This window comes from Amia ocellicauda, chromosome 9 (genome assembly GCF_036373705.1).
Source record: "Amia ocellicauda isolate fAmiCal2 chromosome 9, fAmiCal2.hap1, whole genome shotgun sequence".
Lineage (NCBI taxonomy): Eukaryota > Metazoa > Chordata > Actinopteri > Amiiformes > Amiidae > Amia > Amia ocellicauda.
In genome coordinates this window covers 8,818,172-8,836,250 of record NC_089858.1, presented here as the reverse complement: position 1 = coordinate 8,836,250, position 18,079 = coordinate 8,818,172, and the positions used below count along the sequence as shown (strand labels likewise).

The 18,079-nt window shown below is 37.9% G+C and overlaps 1 protein-coding gene across 2 annotated transcripts in view; it reads right to left on the bottom strand.

The window, feature by feature from the left end:
• Positions 1-18,079, bottom strand: part of col5a1 (procollagen, type V, alpha 1) — a 125,784-nt gene that overhangs the window by 67,058 nt on the left and 40,647 nt on the right. For both annotated transcript variants that reach the window (XM_066712992.1, XM_066712990.1), the window contains exons 3-4: positions 12,961-13,174; positions 11,845-12,007 (exon numbers count right to left, since the gene is read on the bottom strand). In XM_066712992.1, coding sequence (XP_066569089.1) covers positions 11,845-12,007; positions 12,961-13,174 — 377 coding nt within the window. The remainder of the gene's footprint in view (positions 1-11,844; positions 12,008-12,960; positions 13,175-18,079) is intronic.

The following is an 18,079-nucleotide window of genomic DNA, read 5'->3' as shown; positions in this document are numbered from 1 at the left end:
GCACGTTCATTGCGGGTATCTCAATAAAAACGTCACATTCTGTCCCTGACCTTTTACTGTGTCATCTGTTTAAAGAAAACAGGAGGCCTTTGAGAGCCTGCTGCTGAGGATGAAAAGGCCTACTGTCCTCCCATTGGATTTCAGCGTGTCCTCAGAACCCAGTGACTCAGCTCAAAGTGATGTCCACCTCATACTGGTCTATGCATCTTTCTTACGATGAATTGCCCTCAAACCAACAAACTGTGAGGTGCAAAAAAGTAACATGTATAAAGTCACCGGGGAATACAAGCAATTCCTCAATAATATCAGAAACATATACATAAGTGGTTCAGTTATCTAAAGTTATTGATTAATCTTGTTTTACAAGTTCAAGAAGAACACAAAGTACCAGTGATAAATGGGCGCACCGGGCTTTTACAATAAATCACAAAGGCGTCATTCATTTTCACTAGCATTCAGAGCTCCGTCATGCTTCGGCTAGAAAGAGGCTATGAGGTTCATTTGATAGCAGCCCTGTGTGGCTCGTTTGAGAACATCAGCAGCAGCACTAATGTATACATTAAGTCTGGGGCAGGAAGTCGAAAATCTCTCTCGCTATCAGTGTGCTGGCCTTGATGTAGGTCAATGGAAAACTCACCCATAGCTGAGGTAAATAAACCTCCTTCTATGAAACTGAGCTATAAAGTGTGTAGTTGTAATTGCACCAGGGAATGGTCTATTTTTTCAATATCAGGGTATTGAGAGTTTTGTATTTCCCTAAAAGAGCTGATTGGCTTTAATTAGTGGTTATCATTTAAATCACATCATATCAACTGGTAAACATTGATCTCTGCTGTGTGTCCCTAATGGACAGCTTTTCCATTAAAATCTCCATGCATACAAATGACTGGGTTTATTTAACATATTTCTTACTGTTGCTTACTCTTCTATTTTGTGTATTGTTAATTTTATACAAATTTAAATGAACCCCTAAATGTATATGTTTCATATCAGACAAGCTGGAATACTAATATACCTGTATGTATGACAACATTGTAGGGTTAAAAAAAAACACACACACAAAATACCTTGTATAACCCATTGGCAATGAGTTACGTAAAAGACGGGCAAAAACCTACAAGCAATTATCCAGCAGGTGGTGGCTTTAGCTTAAAGTATCCGAAATGTGCTTTGCTGATGTTACACACATTTATATATAAAAACTGCTTTCAGAAAATAATACATAATGACAATCCAAAAGCTGTCACTATAAAAATGCATGTGGGAAATCTTTTTAAACGTGGGGTCTCATCCTGGGCCTACCAGAGCCTCCTGTCCTCAAGTCTCATCCTGTGGATAGCCACAATGAAGGAGAAGGTTCGACTGCTACTCCCACTTAAGATCCATATCCACAAAGAGTCTACTATAAAAGCAATAATCTGCACTTCAGCTGTGGTTGCTGTCATTTTAAACAATGAGACAAAGATGATTGCTTGTATGGAGAACTGTTTGTGGATATGCACTTGACCTAAATGGGAGCAGCTGTCTTATTTCCTCCTTCGATGTGGTTGTGCAAAAGAAGAGGCTTGTGTGTATGTGTGTATAAATATTCCCTCCTCTGCATATATGCATATATGCATGTGCTTGCATTTAGGTTTAGTGTACAGTGCTGCAGTTCAATTTCCTACCAACAGGTGTCAGTGTAGGCATTTACAGTGGGAGAAATTCAAGGATGGCGTTGGCTTCAAATAAAATACAGATTTTTCTCTTTTTTTTTAAAAAGGTTATTTAAAATAAAAATGTACCTGGCAAATCGATTTATATGACATCTAGGAACTTTGAAAATGCTCATGCCATTTTCAAGGTTTACTCTTTGCACTGCCCTTGGCTAACACAAACCTGGCTGTCGACTGTTAAACACAGGTAGGATCACAGGGATTGACTGAGGAAAACATTCGCTGGGCAGCTTCTCTTCCTCTTTTAACAATCCCTCAGTCAATGCTTTTCGTGTTTTTCTTCTTCAGGAAAGTGTCTCCAATTCCAGATGTGTTGTCTGGGCCCAGAAGACAAAACACCTGTAGCTAAAACGTTTTCAGCAGCTCGAGCCTTGCCGAGTTTCCAATTGCAAACACATGTGGGATCGTTCTTCCTCCCGAGCAGAGAGCAGTTTTAATCTAGACGCTGCAGTGCACTTCCTCAACTACACAAGAGATGGGTGAGTATGGCTTTAGTAAAGCTTTATAGTAGGCAGCCAAAAGTGGTTCTTATCTAGAGCTGGAGGAAGTGTATTAGAACGGATTTCATTGTGAGGGCGATGCGGTAAAGTCTTCACTTCATTCATTTTGGAGGAATACTCTCAGTTGTGCCTGATCTATCTTTTTCACCTTTGACAAGGTACAGGAGCTTAAATTTAAATCACTGTGATCTTCACTATGAAACTGACAGGAGGGTGTCCCTAATACTTTGGTTCACCTACCCTCCCTCACACAACAGCCCCATCTGACACATATTAAAGTACAGCACTGCATGAATGCGCTGTATCGTACGTAATTATTGGCCTTGTGCACTCTGTCTCGCATTACACAGAGACACGGTACAGCTGCGCTATTCTTTTCCCATCTGTCTTTTCTTCAACAGAAATAATATTTTTTTTAAAACATCAGCGTTAAAAGAGGGAAATATGCTGTTATAATCCCAGAAGACGAAGAAGATGAAGATGAAGATGAAGAACAAAGTGCTGAGTGCAGATCTCAAGGAAATCCATCTCCAGTCAGTTAAAGTGCTTATTTGTATTGCCTGTCCTAAACCAATAGAGAAGCTGAGCAAAGTGGGCATTTTAAATTAAACCACATAATCAAATAATAACTGGAAAAGGCTCAGTTTCAACAGGACTACCATAAATCAATATACTTTGGGTTCCCTTGAAATGTTAAATGTTTCTGAGCTGTTAACACTGTTGCCAAGATTAACAATGTGACTACCACATCATCGCCGCTCACCATTTTCAAGCTCTCCCTCCCATTGCGCTGTGCCCAGGATCATACAGCACTGCACTCCCTAGGCTGAGCTCATATTTCCTGCATCTATGCTGATGGAAGAGTGGGGGGGGGGCTAGCTGAATTCATCCAACAAATTAATGTTGTATTTGGCTTTTTACTTAAACCCACAAAATACTGCTGAGGGCACACTTCTGAGCCTGCTTCTGATAATTAAGCAGCATCCTGTCCAAAAGCAAACCTCCATTAAGAATGAAGGAAATTGCATGATTTACCCAGGTCATTTATTTACTCCGTGGAAGCACGGCACAGCCATGTCTTTAATCCTAAAAATAAGGCATACTCTCCAACATGGACCTCAGCTAGAAGTCAAAATGTTTATATTGATCAGTCTGTGCCTGTTTACATTTGGCCAATGTGACAGGAAATCCACTCCACTTACAACCACTCAGTACTGTGACTATACACCTGTGCTCCTAAAAACATGACTGCTTCTAAAATACTGAACTCCATAAATGCATTGAGAAACACACACACATATATGAAGATGTTGGTTTTCTGTGGTATACTGGGCATAGGAGTCAATTTCACAATGTCTTCCTTCTTTACATATTAAATTATCTTGCTTTCAATTCAAGTTGGCTGGTTACAGACGGGTCTGGCAAGTGGAGAGTAACTGCTATACCAATTCCGTAAGTAAAAAATTAATAAGATTATCCTTCTCCGACACGTGCCTTAATAGTCTAAGAAGCCCATTTACTTAGGTCCACAGTTTTTGTTACAGTCTAAAGCACAAAAATAGACGGTGCACACACTCTGACTATTCATGCAGTTTAAACTACATGCCTTCACCTCTTTCCACTACAGCACACATGAAGCAGAACTCAGTAACACATTCCTGCATCTATAATAAGTAAGCCTGCAGTTCTCAAGTCTATTAGACTGTGCAGAAATGTGAAAAATAAATATATAAATGATTAAAATATTAAGACCACTTGGCTGCAATAAAACAAAACTGCACCTGGATCTAATGAACTTTCTGACACTTCATCCGCATCTTGCCTAGACCTGAAGCTGTTGAATTCAGATTTGAATAAAGAACAGCAAGGTGGATTCCTGTACCGATGGAAGGTGCACCTGCCCTGATGGCGGATGGGATATGGGGTTGCGTGGTGAGCTGGGATGGGATGGGAGAGGGGAGGGGAGCAAAATTAAACTGGCTCAGTCAAGGATTTTCCCTTCAGCCTTTTGGCAGTAGGCCCAGACAGCCGGCAGTCCCAATCTAAATGTTGATATGTGTTCTGTCGGCCTCTCTCACTCTGTCAGTCTCAACTTTTTTTTCTTCTCGAAATGAACAGGGCTGTGAGCCTAAATGAAAACTAGCAGAGGTTTATTCTGTATTCATCTCATCTGCCTCCCTTTAGCCAGGCTGAAATGTAAATCAACAGGTGTCAGGATCAACAATTTCTGCCATTCTAAAATCCAAATGCCAAAAAGTAGCAATCCACCTCATAACTAAAACAGACATTTGAAAAACATGTGGGATTTTTACAGTAAACAAACCACTGTGTTCTACAACTTTTTCCTGGCTGTTCGTCATGCCAGAAATAATAATTAAAAAAACCTCTTCACCCCTGTCCCCTGTTAATCTCCCAGAATCCATGTCATGTGCTCCGTCTCCCCAGTCTGGGATCTCCTATCAGGAAAGCTCTGTAAGTCTTGCATGACATCATCAGACTACGCCAGGTTTCCAAGCATTACATCAGTGTCTGGGATGAAAGCAGAAAACTTTGCTCCTCACTGTTTCCAAGACCTGACCCAAAACTGAGCTTACCTCCACCTCCTGCATCCTGCTGAGAGGCCTAGGTAAAAGCTGGGTTTTATATACGGCTGGTGAATGTATTCACTTTCCATTCAACCATGTGAACAAACCTAGAAAATTGTGAACCCCTTTAGGTTTCCTCAATGATGGGCTTGTTTCATGGGTTTTTGGTAACATTTTCCCATCTTGCATAGTACTCTCCCAGCAAAGGGGAAATAATTTGGTAAGTGACCTCCAATATGCCTATGTCAATAGATCCTCTTTACACTAACAGAATCTGCAGATGGTGCACAACTACTGAGCTAAGGAGGATGAAGTTCATGCTGGTTTACCTTTAATTTGCCTTGCTGTACATTTGCTCAGAAGCGGTTGGTGTGGTTTTTATGATCTAAATTGATTTTCCCTTCTTAATCACATTGAAAACCAAAGCCAATTTTGTTCTCCTTGTTGGACCCTAGCCAAGCTCAGCAACTGAGCACAGCCAAAGCCTGACTTGAATGTCCCCGCCTGTTACAAGACGTGGCTTGTTTGCTTCAAGTAAAGCTGATTTTACCTCACTGGATTTCTTATCAGGCCATGTCAGCTATGTTAAGGATGTCAAGTAAAAAGACAAACAAATAAAAAGGCAGAATGTGTTTAGTCTTTGTTTAATTAAGTTGAAAGAGAGTAGTGTCTATACAGTGTCATCGTAGAACACAAAAATCTGCTCCTATTTCTTCAGCATTGATATAGTAATTTAATCGTCTTCATTGAAAAAGAGAGAACAATCTCAAGGAAAATGCGACAACCTTCTTGTGTGTGACTTCAACAACTTTTATGGGTTTCATTTTGGCTATCTGCACTAAAGAACGTGTATATGCTATAGTAATGATTTCACTAATAGTCATTAAGACATATCTGGATAGCTTCCAGTTTGCTGTGGTCCACTGATATTTTATAAAGGAAATGAAAATAAAAATAAAGTATGTCACCATCACGTGTCTCATAGTTTTGTTATGTGTATCCTGCTTTGCACATTTTTTGCTTTTGTCTGGTAATTATTTTAACAATATCCCTTTTATTCTTTTATCAAATGAATGGGTGTTTTTTCGAATTGTTATATAAAGTTCCTAACACTAGGCACAGCTTGCATGTTTCATTAGAGGATGGATGCAAAACAAATATTTTGTGGTACATGTTATAATCCCTTTTGTAGATAAGGCCAGTTGCTTTTCTTAGCCTTTGTATCAGCAGGCATTTATTAGGAGGATTAATTTGCTAAAAAAAGAGTCTGAGAACAAAATAAGGCGTAACAAAAGGAAGCATGCTAGCATTAATAACTTGGTCTGAGCTGTCAAAGAATACGTGTGGAAGCTGCAGAGATATTTAGAGTATTATTTATCTCTTGCCTATTCACATCCTCCAGACATCAAATTAAAAGGAAATCTTTATACCTTCCAGGCTCAATCTTTTCTATGACTCTTTTCTTTAGCTACAATTCACTGATTGTCTATCTAACCAGGAAAGGATGTTCTGTTAAAACTATTAGCCTTAAGCTAAGCCTGTAATTCATCAGGCGTACAACTAATTCTGTGCTATTGTTATTGCTTTCCTGAATGTTGTTTTTATATTAATAATGGGATCAATAAACAAACCAAATGGGAAATTAAAAATGTAATTAACCCTTTGCTGTGAAGGATATTAAAAAATGCTTTCCATGATCCTAACCAACAAGGCAATTATGAAACAAACACATAAATAAAGAAGTCTAGACTCCTATCTGTAATGACTCAAGCGCATTTGAAGAACACATTCATACACATCACACATGGATATGCAGAATAACCCAGGTTAAATAAACAAAACATGTTATGACACCATCCCACATGTTGTGGCGTTGGCACCACAAGGCCCTGCCAAAATGAGATGGATACCCAGACTGTCCAGACAGGGTGCCGCCCAAAAATCCCTGGAAACACCTTTCTGTTCAACATGCAGTGTTGTCAGAGCTTTCATGCAGTCTGTGTCTCCTTAACTGAACACTTTAATTTTTTTATTTTTTTTTCCAATGTTCTTTCCTTTCTCTAGACGGGCCCTAAATTATTTGACATTTTTCTTGGCAGATTTCAAGGGAAACAGCAGTGTTATTAAGGTCAGTTAGTGTGGGGGACATGGTCTGCCTTCAGAGACAGCCAAAGGCAGCTCATTCTGTCTTTGTAAAAAGTACTCACACACACACACAACTGTTAAATCCATTAGACATTTAACTAGTCATGCCTCTTTTCCATGTTATAATCTCTTCCTATAAACATTTCAACCCACTAAATATGAATTAAAAGCACTGCTATGTCGTAAAACTGTTTGCCAACTACAAAACGGTTGCTCTGGGGACAGGGGAGTGCTAATGTCTCCCTTTCTCGTGTTGTGGTGAGACAGGTAAAATTAGGATTAAGCACAGCCCGTCAGCGTTCATTCTGGTCATGAGTGTATCAACGCCTGCTGGTGTCAGCTGCTACTGCTATAGGCAAAGCTCCAACACACCCCAGTGCAGACCACATTAACGTCTGCCTCAGGTATTCAAGGAAACCCAGCTCTGTATAGCCCTCAATACGTGTTGGTCTGTTTCTCTGGTTTTAAATGTTATTTTACTAATTGAATTGCCCAGTAGACTTCATTCCTCAAGTTTATGAACTTTTCTAGTTTAATTGTTATGGCAACACCCAGTTCCAAACCATGATTCAGGACCGCAGAGGCAAAATTGGTCACACGCTCTAATAATTCTCATCGATCCATACTGCTCAGGGTTCAGATATAGTTTTTATCAAATTAAAAGAAATTCTGAGCCTTTTATATAATATGTATGATACATAAAAAGAAAGAAAGAGACTTAAAAACATATTATTTCTAATTATGCATACATTAAAGTAATTGGTCTGTTCGGTACAACAAACAATTAAATTCACGCAGATGTTAATAATAGATCATTCCTTAGTTCCATTGAACCCCAGTAAGTTGTACAGTCCAGCTTCCCCATTAGAGGCACAGTACCTACAAAAGAGCAGCTTGCCTCAAATATGAAATAAACACAAAAAATAAATTACAAACTATCAATACACCAATTCGGGATGTGGGATTTCAAAATGAATCATAACATAAGGGGGGAAGGGGGCAGGCAAAGAACATAATTTGGAAACTATGTGGCATATTTTCCATTTTCAGCAAGTGCTAGGAGCTCCCCTTCTTTTCCAACTGGCAGCTGCACAGCATGAGTAAAAGTTAAAACTTTCCAGAAAGCTCCTGCAGATTCCCACGGAAACCAATTCCATGACCATTGCTCCTGATGGCTTACCTAAGAAAATGGTCTATAGCCACCTCCTGTCCAGGGTCTTCCAGAACACTACTTAAGGCCTCAGGTAGTCCTGCCTTTCAAATGCAACTTATTTTATGTGGCTAGCACTATTACCATTAATTGCACTTGAAAACCTTGCCGTTAACGAGTGTTTAACAGTCGTAGAGGCTACCAAGCTGCTATAAATATAATAAATCAGCTAATAAATAGAAATTTCAATAATTTTAACTCCCATAAAACTAATGAAGCTTGAACAACAGTCCATTCAGATTTTGCTAAATTGAACAAACGTCCCATAAAAAGGTATAAGGTGATGAACACACAATGGAATTTACTAGTGGAAGTTCTTAGCACTAGGGGGTGGAAATGATTAGAGAAACAAACACATTCTTTTTTTTTTTACAAAGTAATACAGTCTCACATTTAAACAGTCAATTGTTTTATGACTTGACATTGTATGCTAAAGAAAGCAATAGCTAATGACCAGTCTGTTTACATGCTATGAAAGCTAATCATTTGAATCTGGCTACCTAATGGCTTTTATAAAAACTCTTTCAACTACACAGACACTTTTCATGTCAGGAATTGAAATACCTTTTTGATTATGTTGTTTTTAGTTTTTTTTACAATGCTACCCATTACGTTTGTGTATTTTTAAGTGTCATTAACAAACCTGACAAAGTTTATTTCTCCTTTAAATTTCAAAACTTTTGACTTTTTTTCTCAAAAATTTATTTCACCTTTAAATCTCAAAACTTTTGAATTTTTTTCTCAAAATATATGTATTTTTTCTCTCTCTTAAGTGACCCTAATGCTCTTCCGTAATCTGGAGCAGCACAAGGCCTCTTTAAAAACCAGGCAAGGGATGAAAACTTTCTGCCAACGCTACATCTTACTCTCCAAAGACTATGATTTCATACAACTTGCACCTTTGTTGTTTTTTTTTTCTTCTCTCTTACAAGAAGCAGCTGTAGTTTCAATGATGTGTTGGCTCTTTATCAAGCATATCAGTCAAACTCTTTTTTTTCATTATTTTGCTTTACCCAGAATCCCCTAGATATTAACAGAAGGATTAACACAGCTCCCAGACTGATTGGATTTTAACCAGAGGAAGACATATTTTCCACTGAAGAAAAAAAACTGTACAAATTTAAGCTTGGGATGTTATTAACTCTTTCCATGGAATTATTTTAAAGCTCCCTGTGTTGCTATTTTTTACAGACATACTGGCCAAGTAACGTGAACCATTTCAACTCTTCTGCAGTCTAACAGTTGCTCTATTCTCAAAGGCAATGACCTCATAGACAGAAGAGGGGGCCCACAGAAAGATAAAATGAATTACAGCAAAACAACCTTTTTTAGTATTAGAACTTCATAAATGGTTCTGTTTTAAACATCAATATGACAAACAAATGTTATTCTCATCAGACCAGAGACTTAGTGATAATACAATCATGCAACTTAAATTATTGACTTGGACTAACCAGCTGTACTACAGCTCTCACTTTTGAGAGAAAGTATGTTTAAGCTCAAACTGAGAAGCTCACAATGTCATAAGGAAAAGAGCGTTAATATGGAAAAGCAATGCACACTTACTGAACCAGTATGCCCAAGTCCTATGAATGTAGCATGGTCTGTTATTGATCAAATACACATTGCTCAATTGTACCATTATCAAGGGCAGTCACTTTCAACTGTCAGATGCTATAACAAATAAGAACTCTGTTGCAATTGCCATGAGAGCAACATTATATCCCTTTTACAAGTCGCTAACTTGTATTTTATGTGTAAGACTGCAATTAAGATATAATAGTCATGTGTTTAATGTACTAAATAGTTAAAACAGATGGTGCCAGGCATGACTTAAAAAGAACAGTGTATCTAGTCTGCTCTCAGTGCTGTTAAACACGACACCATTAGCCCCCATCACAAATAGGATACAACTGGGCTGCCTCAAATTTCACATCTGCTTCATGTATATGAGGGTTTTCTTGTGGTACCTGTTTTTGTTAATTAATTGGAAGTGGAATCAAAGAAAGACAAGACAATCGCCCAATGACAGACTAAGGAAGATTGAACTAGTAAGTTCATGGGAAAAACATAGAGCAACTGTTAGTGTGATGTCATTTTCCAACAAACATGTCTGCAAATCCACCCATCTTGAGTGGAGTGTAGCTTACAATTAATTATATTTGAACAATTAAGCTACAACAACCAAAAGGAATCATATGTGTGGGATGTTTATAAAGATTCAAAACAACATCTGCTCCACATATGTCCTGCACAGCGCACTGTAGCACTCTCTTGCGAAGTACATTAAGTCCACCTGAACCATAAATTATCTCAAGAACTGGTCTGGGGATACTGCCGTAACTGACCAGCCTGTGACTCTGAGTAAAGTATCTAAGAATAATTTCCATGCAGCTGTTTACCATTAACAATGACAAGAATATTTTTTAAATGTGACTACAGGTCTAATACTCCCATCACTGTTAATGTTCCACAAAAGCATAATGCAAAATATTCTCATTTCACTGATCTTGGGTTATGCTGGCATATGGCAGGGCCAACTGTACATGGCCACAAGGCTCAACAGGACCCAACCCTTGGGATGAACTATTAACCCCCAAATGCAAAAGCACCTTACTGAAATGACAGACATTTGGGGAATGATTAAGGTTGATTAAGGCAAGAACTCCTTAAAATCCACTTGAGCATAACATTTTGACAAGTAAAATACCTAGTTCCTGGGCCCTTAATGAATGTGATGGGGTATTACACTGATTTAAGCTCATAATTCCTTGGCTTTCCAGAATGGAGCTATAATGAGAGAAGAATGTATTTCACTCTAGGGGACTTGTTGAACTTCTTTTTGTCTTTGATAAAACACAGTTTGACAGGCTGTCATCAATTCCTACTTATCTCCCCTGGAACAGCCACATGTATATAGCTCTCTATGCCAATTATTCCACATACTATCTTAAATCTGTGCAGCAAGAGGTTGGCTTTCTGTTTTTTTTTTTTTTTTTGCGCGCGCAATAAAAAACCTTCAATCACCCATAAACTCAATGTTATACAGAGAATTCTTTCACCGTTACAGAATACTATGTATGCATAAACGTGGCAGTATCTGTTCCATGCCTCAAGTTAGAAATATGTGAAGAAAAGCTATAAAAATGTTCCATCACTATAGTTTTAAGACCTTAAGCTACAGCATTATGCAAAGTTGATCTACTACCTTGCTTCAACCTATTATTATACTCTTATTATTACAGGTTTAAATTAAGTTATTTCATTTCATTTTAAATTTCAGTTTTTAAGATTATCAAATGTTGGTTGAAGAGACAGTTACTTTAGTTTTCAGCTATTAACAAAAACAAACTATTTATAGAAGCTAAAATTTCAGTACAAACAAGGTTACTTTTTATTTTTGGATTAGTTAGGCCGATCAGAAGAACAGTCAGAATTAATGTTCTGCCCATTGTTCATAGTTATTTTATTAGCTGCCCACAAGAGAACCAAAATGTAAGTCTAAAGGTGCAATGAAAAGGAGTCCAAAGAAAACTTTGAGGCAATGTATTGGATATAAGTTCTAAATTTTCAAACAATCCCTGTCTTGGTTTTTAATAGGCCCCTGTCTGTGTAGAATTTATCAAGGCCCAACTCAACAAAAATCAAGAAACATCGGACACTATAGAATTTATAAAAAATCCACTTACTTCAAACACTTCTTCATCAAGTATTCTAGTTCCAAAAACAACAATGCCCTTGGTGTCAATGATTGGGTGGGCGCTTCTCCCCAGGACCTTCGTCCTCTTCTTTTTACAGTCCACAATCATGGTGATGGATTGTTTGTGTACACTGATAGCCACTCGGTGCCACCTGGTGAAAAGGATTTGCGGGTTATAAATTGTCTCAAACAATGTTTTTACAATTCAGATTTGTGTGGAAACGTACGCTCCTCCAGTCGTCACATTTCAAACATTGCCTCATCTCTCTTCACCTCCTCATCTGTAGTTCTTAGCCTTTCAGACTACTTGAAGTATGTGATCAAACACAAAGAATAATCACAGGAAAGCAGTATATCCTTAACTGATTATACTTTACTTTACTTTCAGGCTATGAAGGAGGAGATTCCTGTAATCCATCAGACAAACAAAAAACATTTTATGAGTGGAAAGACTCATACAGGTTGGACAATAATGTTCAAAATTTCTGCAAGGGTGTGGTTCAAGAGGTGGTGTACAGATATGCAGGTGATAACCAAGGAGATACATAGACTGCAAGAGTCAAAGATCAATTGTCCTCTCATCTGGAATGCAGGTTTTGTCAGGGCTTTCTATGTGCTGTGCAGTAGCTTGGCACAAGATGGCGATCCAAACCAAGATGGGGCTGAGCTGCAAAAACATCAAGGACTCTCATGTAGGAAGTCACTTTCAATTACCTAGAGGAGTGAGTCACATATTTTATTTTTTTAGTAACCATAGTGATGTCTATGGTGTAGGATACCATTTTGTTATTTGTAGTGTCATGTAGTTTATAAATGCCAGGCAGTCCAGACAAGAACTGGGGATGAGTCATGAACTTTACTAGACACAGAGAATGTTCTGATGTCAGCATGTCCTTGTGGTCTTATGGTTTGATTAATGGTTAATGGTGAATTAAGGCAAGATCATTCTGAAATTATAATGTGATGATGGTAGGGTATGGTACTGTGGTAGCTGATGCTGCCTCCATGGCACTGAATCACTGGAAAAGGACCGAGACAGGGCGCACTGCTTCCTGGGGAGCAGAGTGGGACGTGCACAAGGGTGGATGAAGCTTGTTGCACTTACTTCCCATCAGCAAGGTTGATGCCGCTGAAGAGTGGGTAGTCCTCTGGTCCTGGTTTGCCCGTTTGATCCTCGTACAGGAATACTGGAGAGCGGCCCACCTCGAAACCAATCTGTTGTATGCCTTGCTCATTGTAAATGGAAATGAGGAAGGACTGGCTACCTTTCTTCGGCCTCACAGTGGCTAAAATGGAGAAGTCTTCGGGGAACGAGGAAACTAAGGAAAGGAAAAGTCGAGTTATAATATACCTGGCCTATCTTGCTTTCAACGGGAAGCAAACAGAGAGATCTTCCAGGTTATTTCTGAACTAAAGTATTTGCCTCCCTTTTGATCAGCTTCAAATTGTGTTATAACCAGTTTTCTAACAACGGATGCAGGTCTCTGAAATCCAAAAGTTGTGCTAAAGGGATTCAATTTAAAACAGTGCTCTAATGTACGAAAGGCAAAATTATATTTTAAAACCAGGTAGCGGAGGTTTAGGATATATTTAAATGATACCATGAAGGGTTTTTGAAATAAATCTCTTTTCATTTTTAAGAAAAGGGTGAAGAAAAAGCATGTAACGTGTATCCACAGGTTCTCCATCTCAATTGAATCAAAAGGACCATGTGTGATCTCCGAGCCTGTGTGCAGCATTAATCTGGCCCTTTAAGAGACAGTAATGAAAATAACATTCACTCCCAAACCTTCAGTCTGAAATTCTTTCCCAAACCACTGCAGAGTTAATTCATTTACCAGGTACAGGGAAAGGAAGAGAAGGCTGTAATTATGTCCTTTGAAATGTATTAAAATTCCTACATTTTAAACTTTTAACTTTGTTACATTATCCACTTCTGGGAAAAGGAGACATGGATGATTGCAACATAATCTGGAATATTAGTAGTAGTAGTAGTAGTAGCCATAGAAGTAGTAGAAGAAGTTGTAGTAGTAGTAGTAGTAGTAGTAGTAAAAGTAGTATTTATTACTACAAGGCCTAATGACGCAAATTCCACATATGATAAGAATTGATTTTGAACACTTTGTATCAATAGAAACAGCTGGTTGAGGGTGTAAATGTATAAAGTAAACCAAACCTCAGGAGTGTATGTGTTAATACACAGATATGCAGCTAATTAGTATAGATCCCTCTCAGATTAAACGATGTACAATTGTTGCTACAATTTAACAGCTAGACACAAAGACAGATCTCTAGGTTTTGCTTCTTTACAATGTTAGCCCTGCAATTAGGATCATTTTGGTCAATTTAATGTGGCATTGAAGAATACGCGACATACAATAAAGTTAGCTTAAAGGGAGCTGCCAAAAGGTCAAGTGAAAAATATATGATTTATGTGAGGAGAAAGATTACATTTTTGGCAGAAAAACAATAGAATTTTTCCCATATGGGTGCAAAAAACAAAAATGTAATTAAAAAAGTTGTCCTAAGGCGAACTCCAACCAATCAACTATCCCTATTCTTCTCCTGTCCCTTTGACCTTTCACAGAATCCTTTTGTGTCAAATGACCTTGTGACCTCTTCACAAATCATTCACATCCCCCTGACTTCAGGACAAACTAAGGTTTGCAGCAGGGAATATTGCAGGGATATTCTAAACAGACGGGAAAATGGCACGTAAAATAAAGGCTGTTTTGTGTGCCCCCAGGGGATAGACTGTGGAATGCTGAGTCGTTTAAAATACTTAAGTGACCGCAGACTTCCAGAAGCCCCCAGCCAATCATCCTTCTTGAAGGTTAGGATGCCGCAGTGGGATCTTAGGTTGGAGACTGCCGGCTGTCTGGACTTGTGCAGCCCAGAGGAGTCTCCCGAGATTTTGAGGAAAGACAAAGGAAAGAATAGGATTTACATCTACTAATGCTGCACGGGAATTTGCTATTAAAAGCAACTACCTTTCGCTGCTCAGTTTTACGATATAAAGGTGACGACAGTAACTTAATTTTGTTCCCAGTTTGGAAGCTGATCTCATCCTGTTTAAAGACTACACCTGTCCTAGTGGAATTTAGCTTGGCTTTGAAGCACTTTTTTTTCCACTCTTTAAAGATAAATGAAGAGTGAATACAAAATAGGATTCAGAGATTAAACGAGAGATCTTGGTTGCAGATATAATGGACAGCCTTTAACCATAACATACCTTGAGGTAATCCCCACTTTAACTCTTTGTTAAATCAATACCCTAAAAAATTTATTAAAAAAAACTAACCGAATGTAGCCCTTCGCAGGTCTTGGATCTTTGAAATCTGACACTTGCCACGTGTTGTGCAGTGCGTACCAATTGTAACTTGGCAATACACATAACACCCTAAAGAAGCAAGACTCTGAAAACTGACTGAGCTAAGCAAACCGTGACCTGCCAAAAACTGATGAAGAAAAACAGTCAAATTACAATTACAAAAGATTTCCACATGATGTGTGTGTATATTTTATTTATTCTTTTATTTTATATAAGAAACTCACATCTGATCAACGGATGTTTTTTTCGTTTAATATAGAGTTTCCATAGAAATCACATGTCACTGGAAAAGGCAAGCCAGGGTTGACACGTGAAACAAGCTGTAACAGGCCTGCCTGGTCTGCAATTGATTTCAAGCACACCAGGCTGTCAGTGCTGATAGTTTGCTTTGACATACATTGATTTTTAAGAAGAATCCCATCTTTACATGCTCTTTTCTTACCACAACCAGGACAGACCTTACACTTCCAGTACTAACGAGTCACCTGTCATGCTCTGAATAATTAGAAGTGCAAAATCACAGAGTAGCAAAACTCTAGAGAACTGAGCCTTTAGGAGGAGCATCTCCTCAATATGCATTCTCCTCCAGACAACTTTATCAACTATATTTATCTCAGTGAATTGAAAATTCGAGTTATTATGGCATGATGTAATACCACCATGTATTTATCAACTAAAGGTGCTTCAATTTCTGAACAAATATGTAATTACTGTCCTAATTACCTAGCATAGTACATAGCATAAAGAGTACTGTAATGAGGATTTCAAAAGGAATGTAAAAAACAACAACTATTAGGTGTTGTGTGGAGATGTTAAAATGATTAAAAGAAAACAGTATCCCAAGGGCTTTTGGTAACGAAAGATACATTAAAAAGTTCTTAGTGTTGGAAACTGGAATGTGCTTCAATGTTAAGAGAAGCAAGATTGATTTTGTACAGGGAGATCCATAAAAAACATGAAAGATATAAAACAATTTCTTAGGTTCAGTTAGGTGGTCTGCTTAACATATTTAATGCTTAACCCTTTAATTAAACATGTTTCTCCCTTAACTGTGATTAATGTTTTATATTCAGTTTTAAAACATTAAACTGTTGTTGTTAAATGTTAAGATTTTAAAAATTTTAGTTTAGAATTTCAGTTTCTGATTGTTTTTGATCATGCTTTATGTTATAATTGAGCCACATTTCCAGAAAGTCTGGACACTCACCCAGGGAAGTGAAAGGACTCCTCAAATGTAGTTAAAAAACCTCAAGTAAAGGAAATTCTACAATCAAAATTAAGATGCAATCAAGTGCTAAGATGCAAACAGGGACTCGAATCATCTATATGACCAAGTCATGAAGCCTATTTTGCCACAAAAAACAGAACAGTATAATTAAGTAATTAAACTTCAAGAATATTGCATCAATTAAAATATTACATATCTGTTAAATGATGTAATACCACAATGTATACATTGTAAGAAGGGCTTCTCCAGTCAGCATGCTGTAAATTAATTAATAAACATAGCGATATATCTTTCAGTGTAATAAAATAGAAATTAACAAACAAAAAGTCTTCAGGTTTATGTAAACTGAACTCAGTTATGGAGTTAAGTATACACTCTCGTTTTGCTGGACTACGGAGGCGTATTGGATGTGTACTACTGTCTCATGACATAATCAGGGCAAAACAACTTTGGGATAACCTTTAATAAGTTTACCATCTCCATACATGAATGGCTTAACTTAACAAGATGTATGTTTATTCTGTCTTGACTCTACTTTTCCCTTGGTTTAAAGGTCTTTAACGTCTCTGTTTTTAAGTGTCTTTAACAATGGTAGTAAATAGCAGAAGAGATTGTCGGGGGGGGATTGTTGGGCAGAGCAATAGTTCAAAATAGCCCATGAGCTTCAGAAAACCAGGAGAGGAAATAAAAAAGAGAACTTTCAGGTCAGACACTATTCTTAACCGTTGCAATTCATTTTTCCAGACGTTATCAGGGTTCTGAAGAACTTGACCTTACGCTGACCCTCCACATCAGCAATTTTCACAGTCAACTAGTAAAATGCATCCATTATCGTCTAGTAATTGCCACTTCTGAAAGGGCTTTCATTTAGTCTTCGCTGTTCATGCTGCCACTGCTCTCCCTCAGGTGCAAATTAACTGACCACAGAGTACATACAAGCTACAAGAACATTAGTACCATACAGAGTGAAGCTGATGCCAACATCATTTTCTCAATGAATAAGTTACACAATGCAAAATGTAAGAAAAGATTGTCTTCAGGAGAATAAAAATATTGTTCTATTGTGTATTATCATTTGTAAAACTCCTTTCAATACAACACCTTCAGTACGCCACTGTATTGATTAGCTAGGAGCTGCAACAATGCTAATATATAGATTTCAACTGGGCTGTGTGAGGGTTTTTGTGTTATAAGTGATAACAGTATGTCTTTAAGAAGGAACTGGCATTCTGGTAAAGGATTGGAAATCAAAGCAGTACATCTACATTAGAAAAATCAAGTTCAAGCCATAAAGCAACCAGGTGCAGCAAAGCAGTGAAAGGTAACCTGATACACATACTGTTTCTAACAATTTCTCCTCATAACCTCCTTCAAAATGCATTGTGTAACAAATTAAGCTATGCTGGGAAAGAATGGGATAGGTGGTTGATGCCAACCAGATGCCTGTGGTTTGCTTTGGCAGCATCTGCATTTCAGATCAGAAGTCACACAGAATAAAAGGAAATTCCACCGTCTCAACTGCTACAGTTGACTCCTGCTTTCTCAGTCAATAAGGGAAAAATGTCAAGGGAAATTTGTTTAATTGGGGTGTCAGAGGAGTGTTTGAGATTTGTTGGGGCTAAAGGGAGTGTATTATATTATTCTAATACTGTAGAAAAAGTTTTC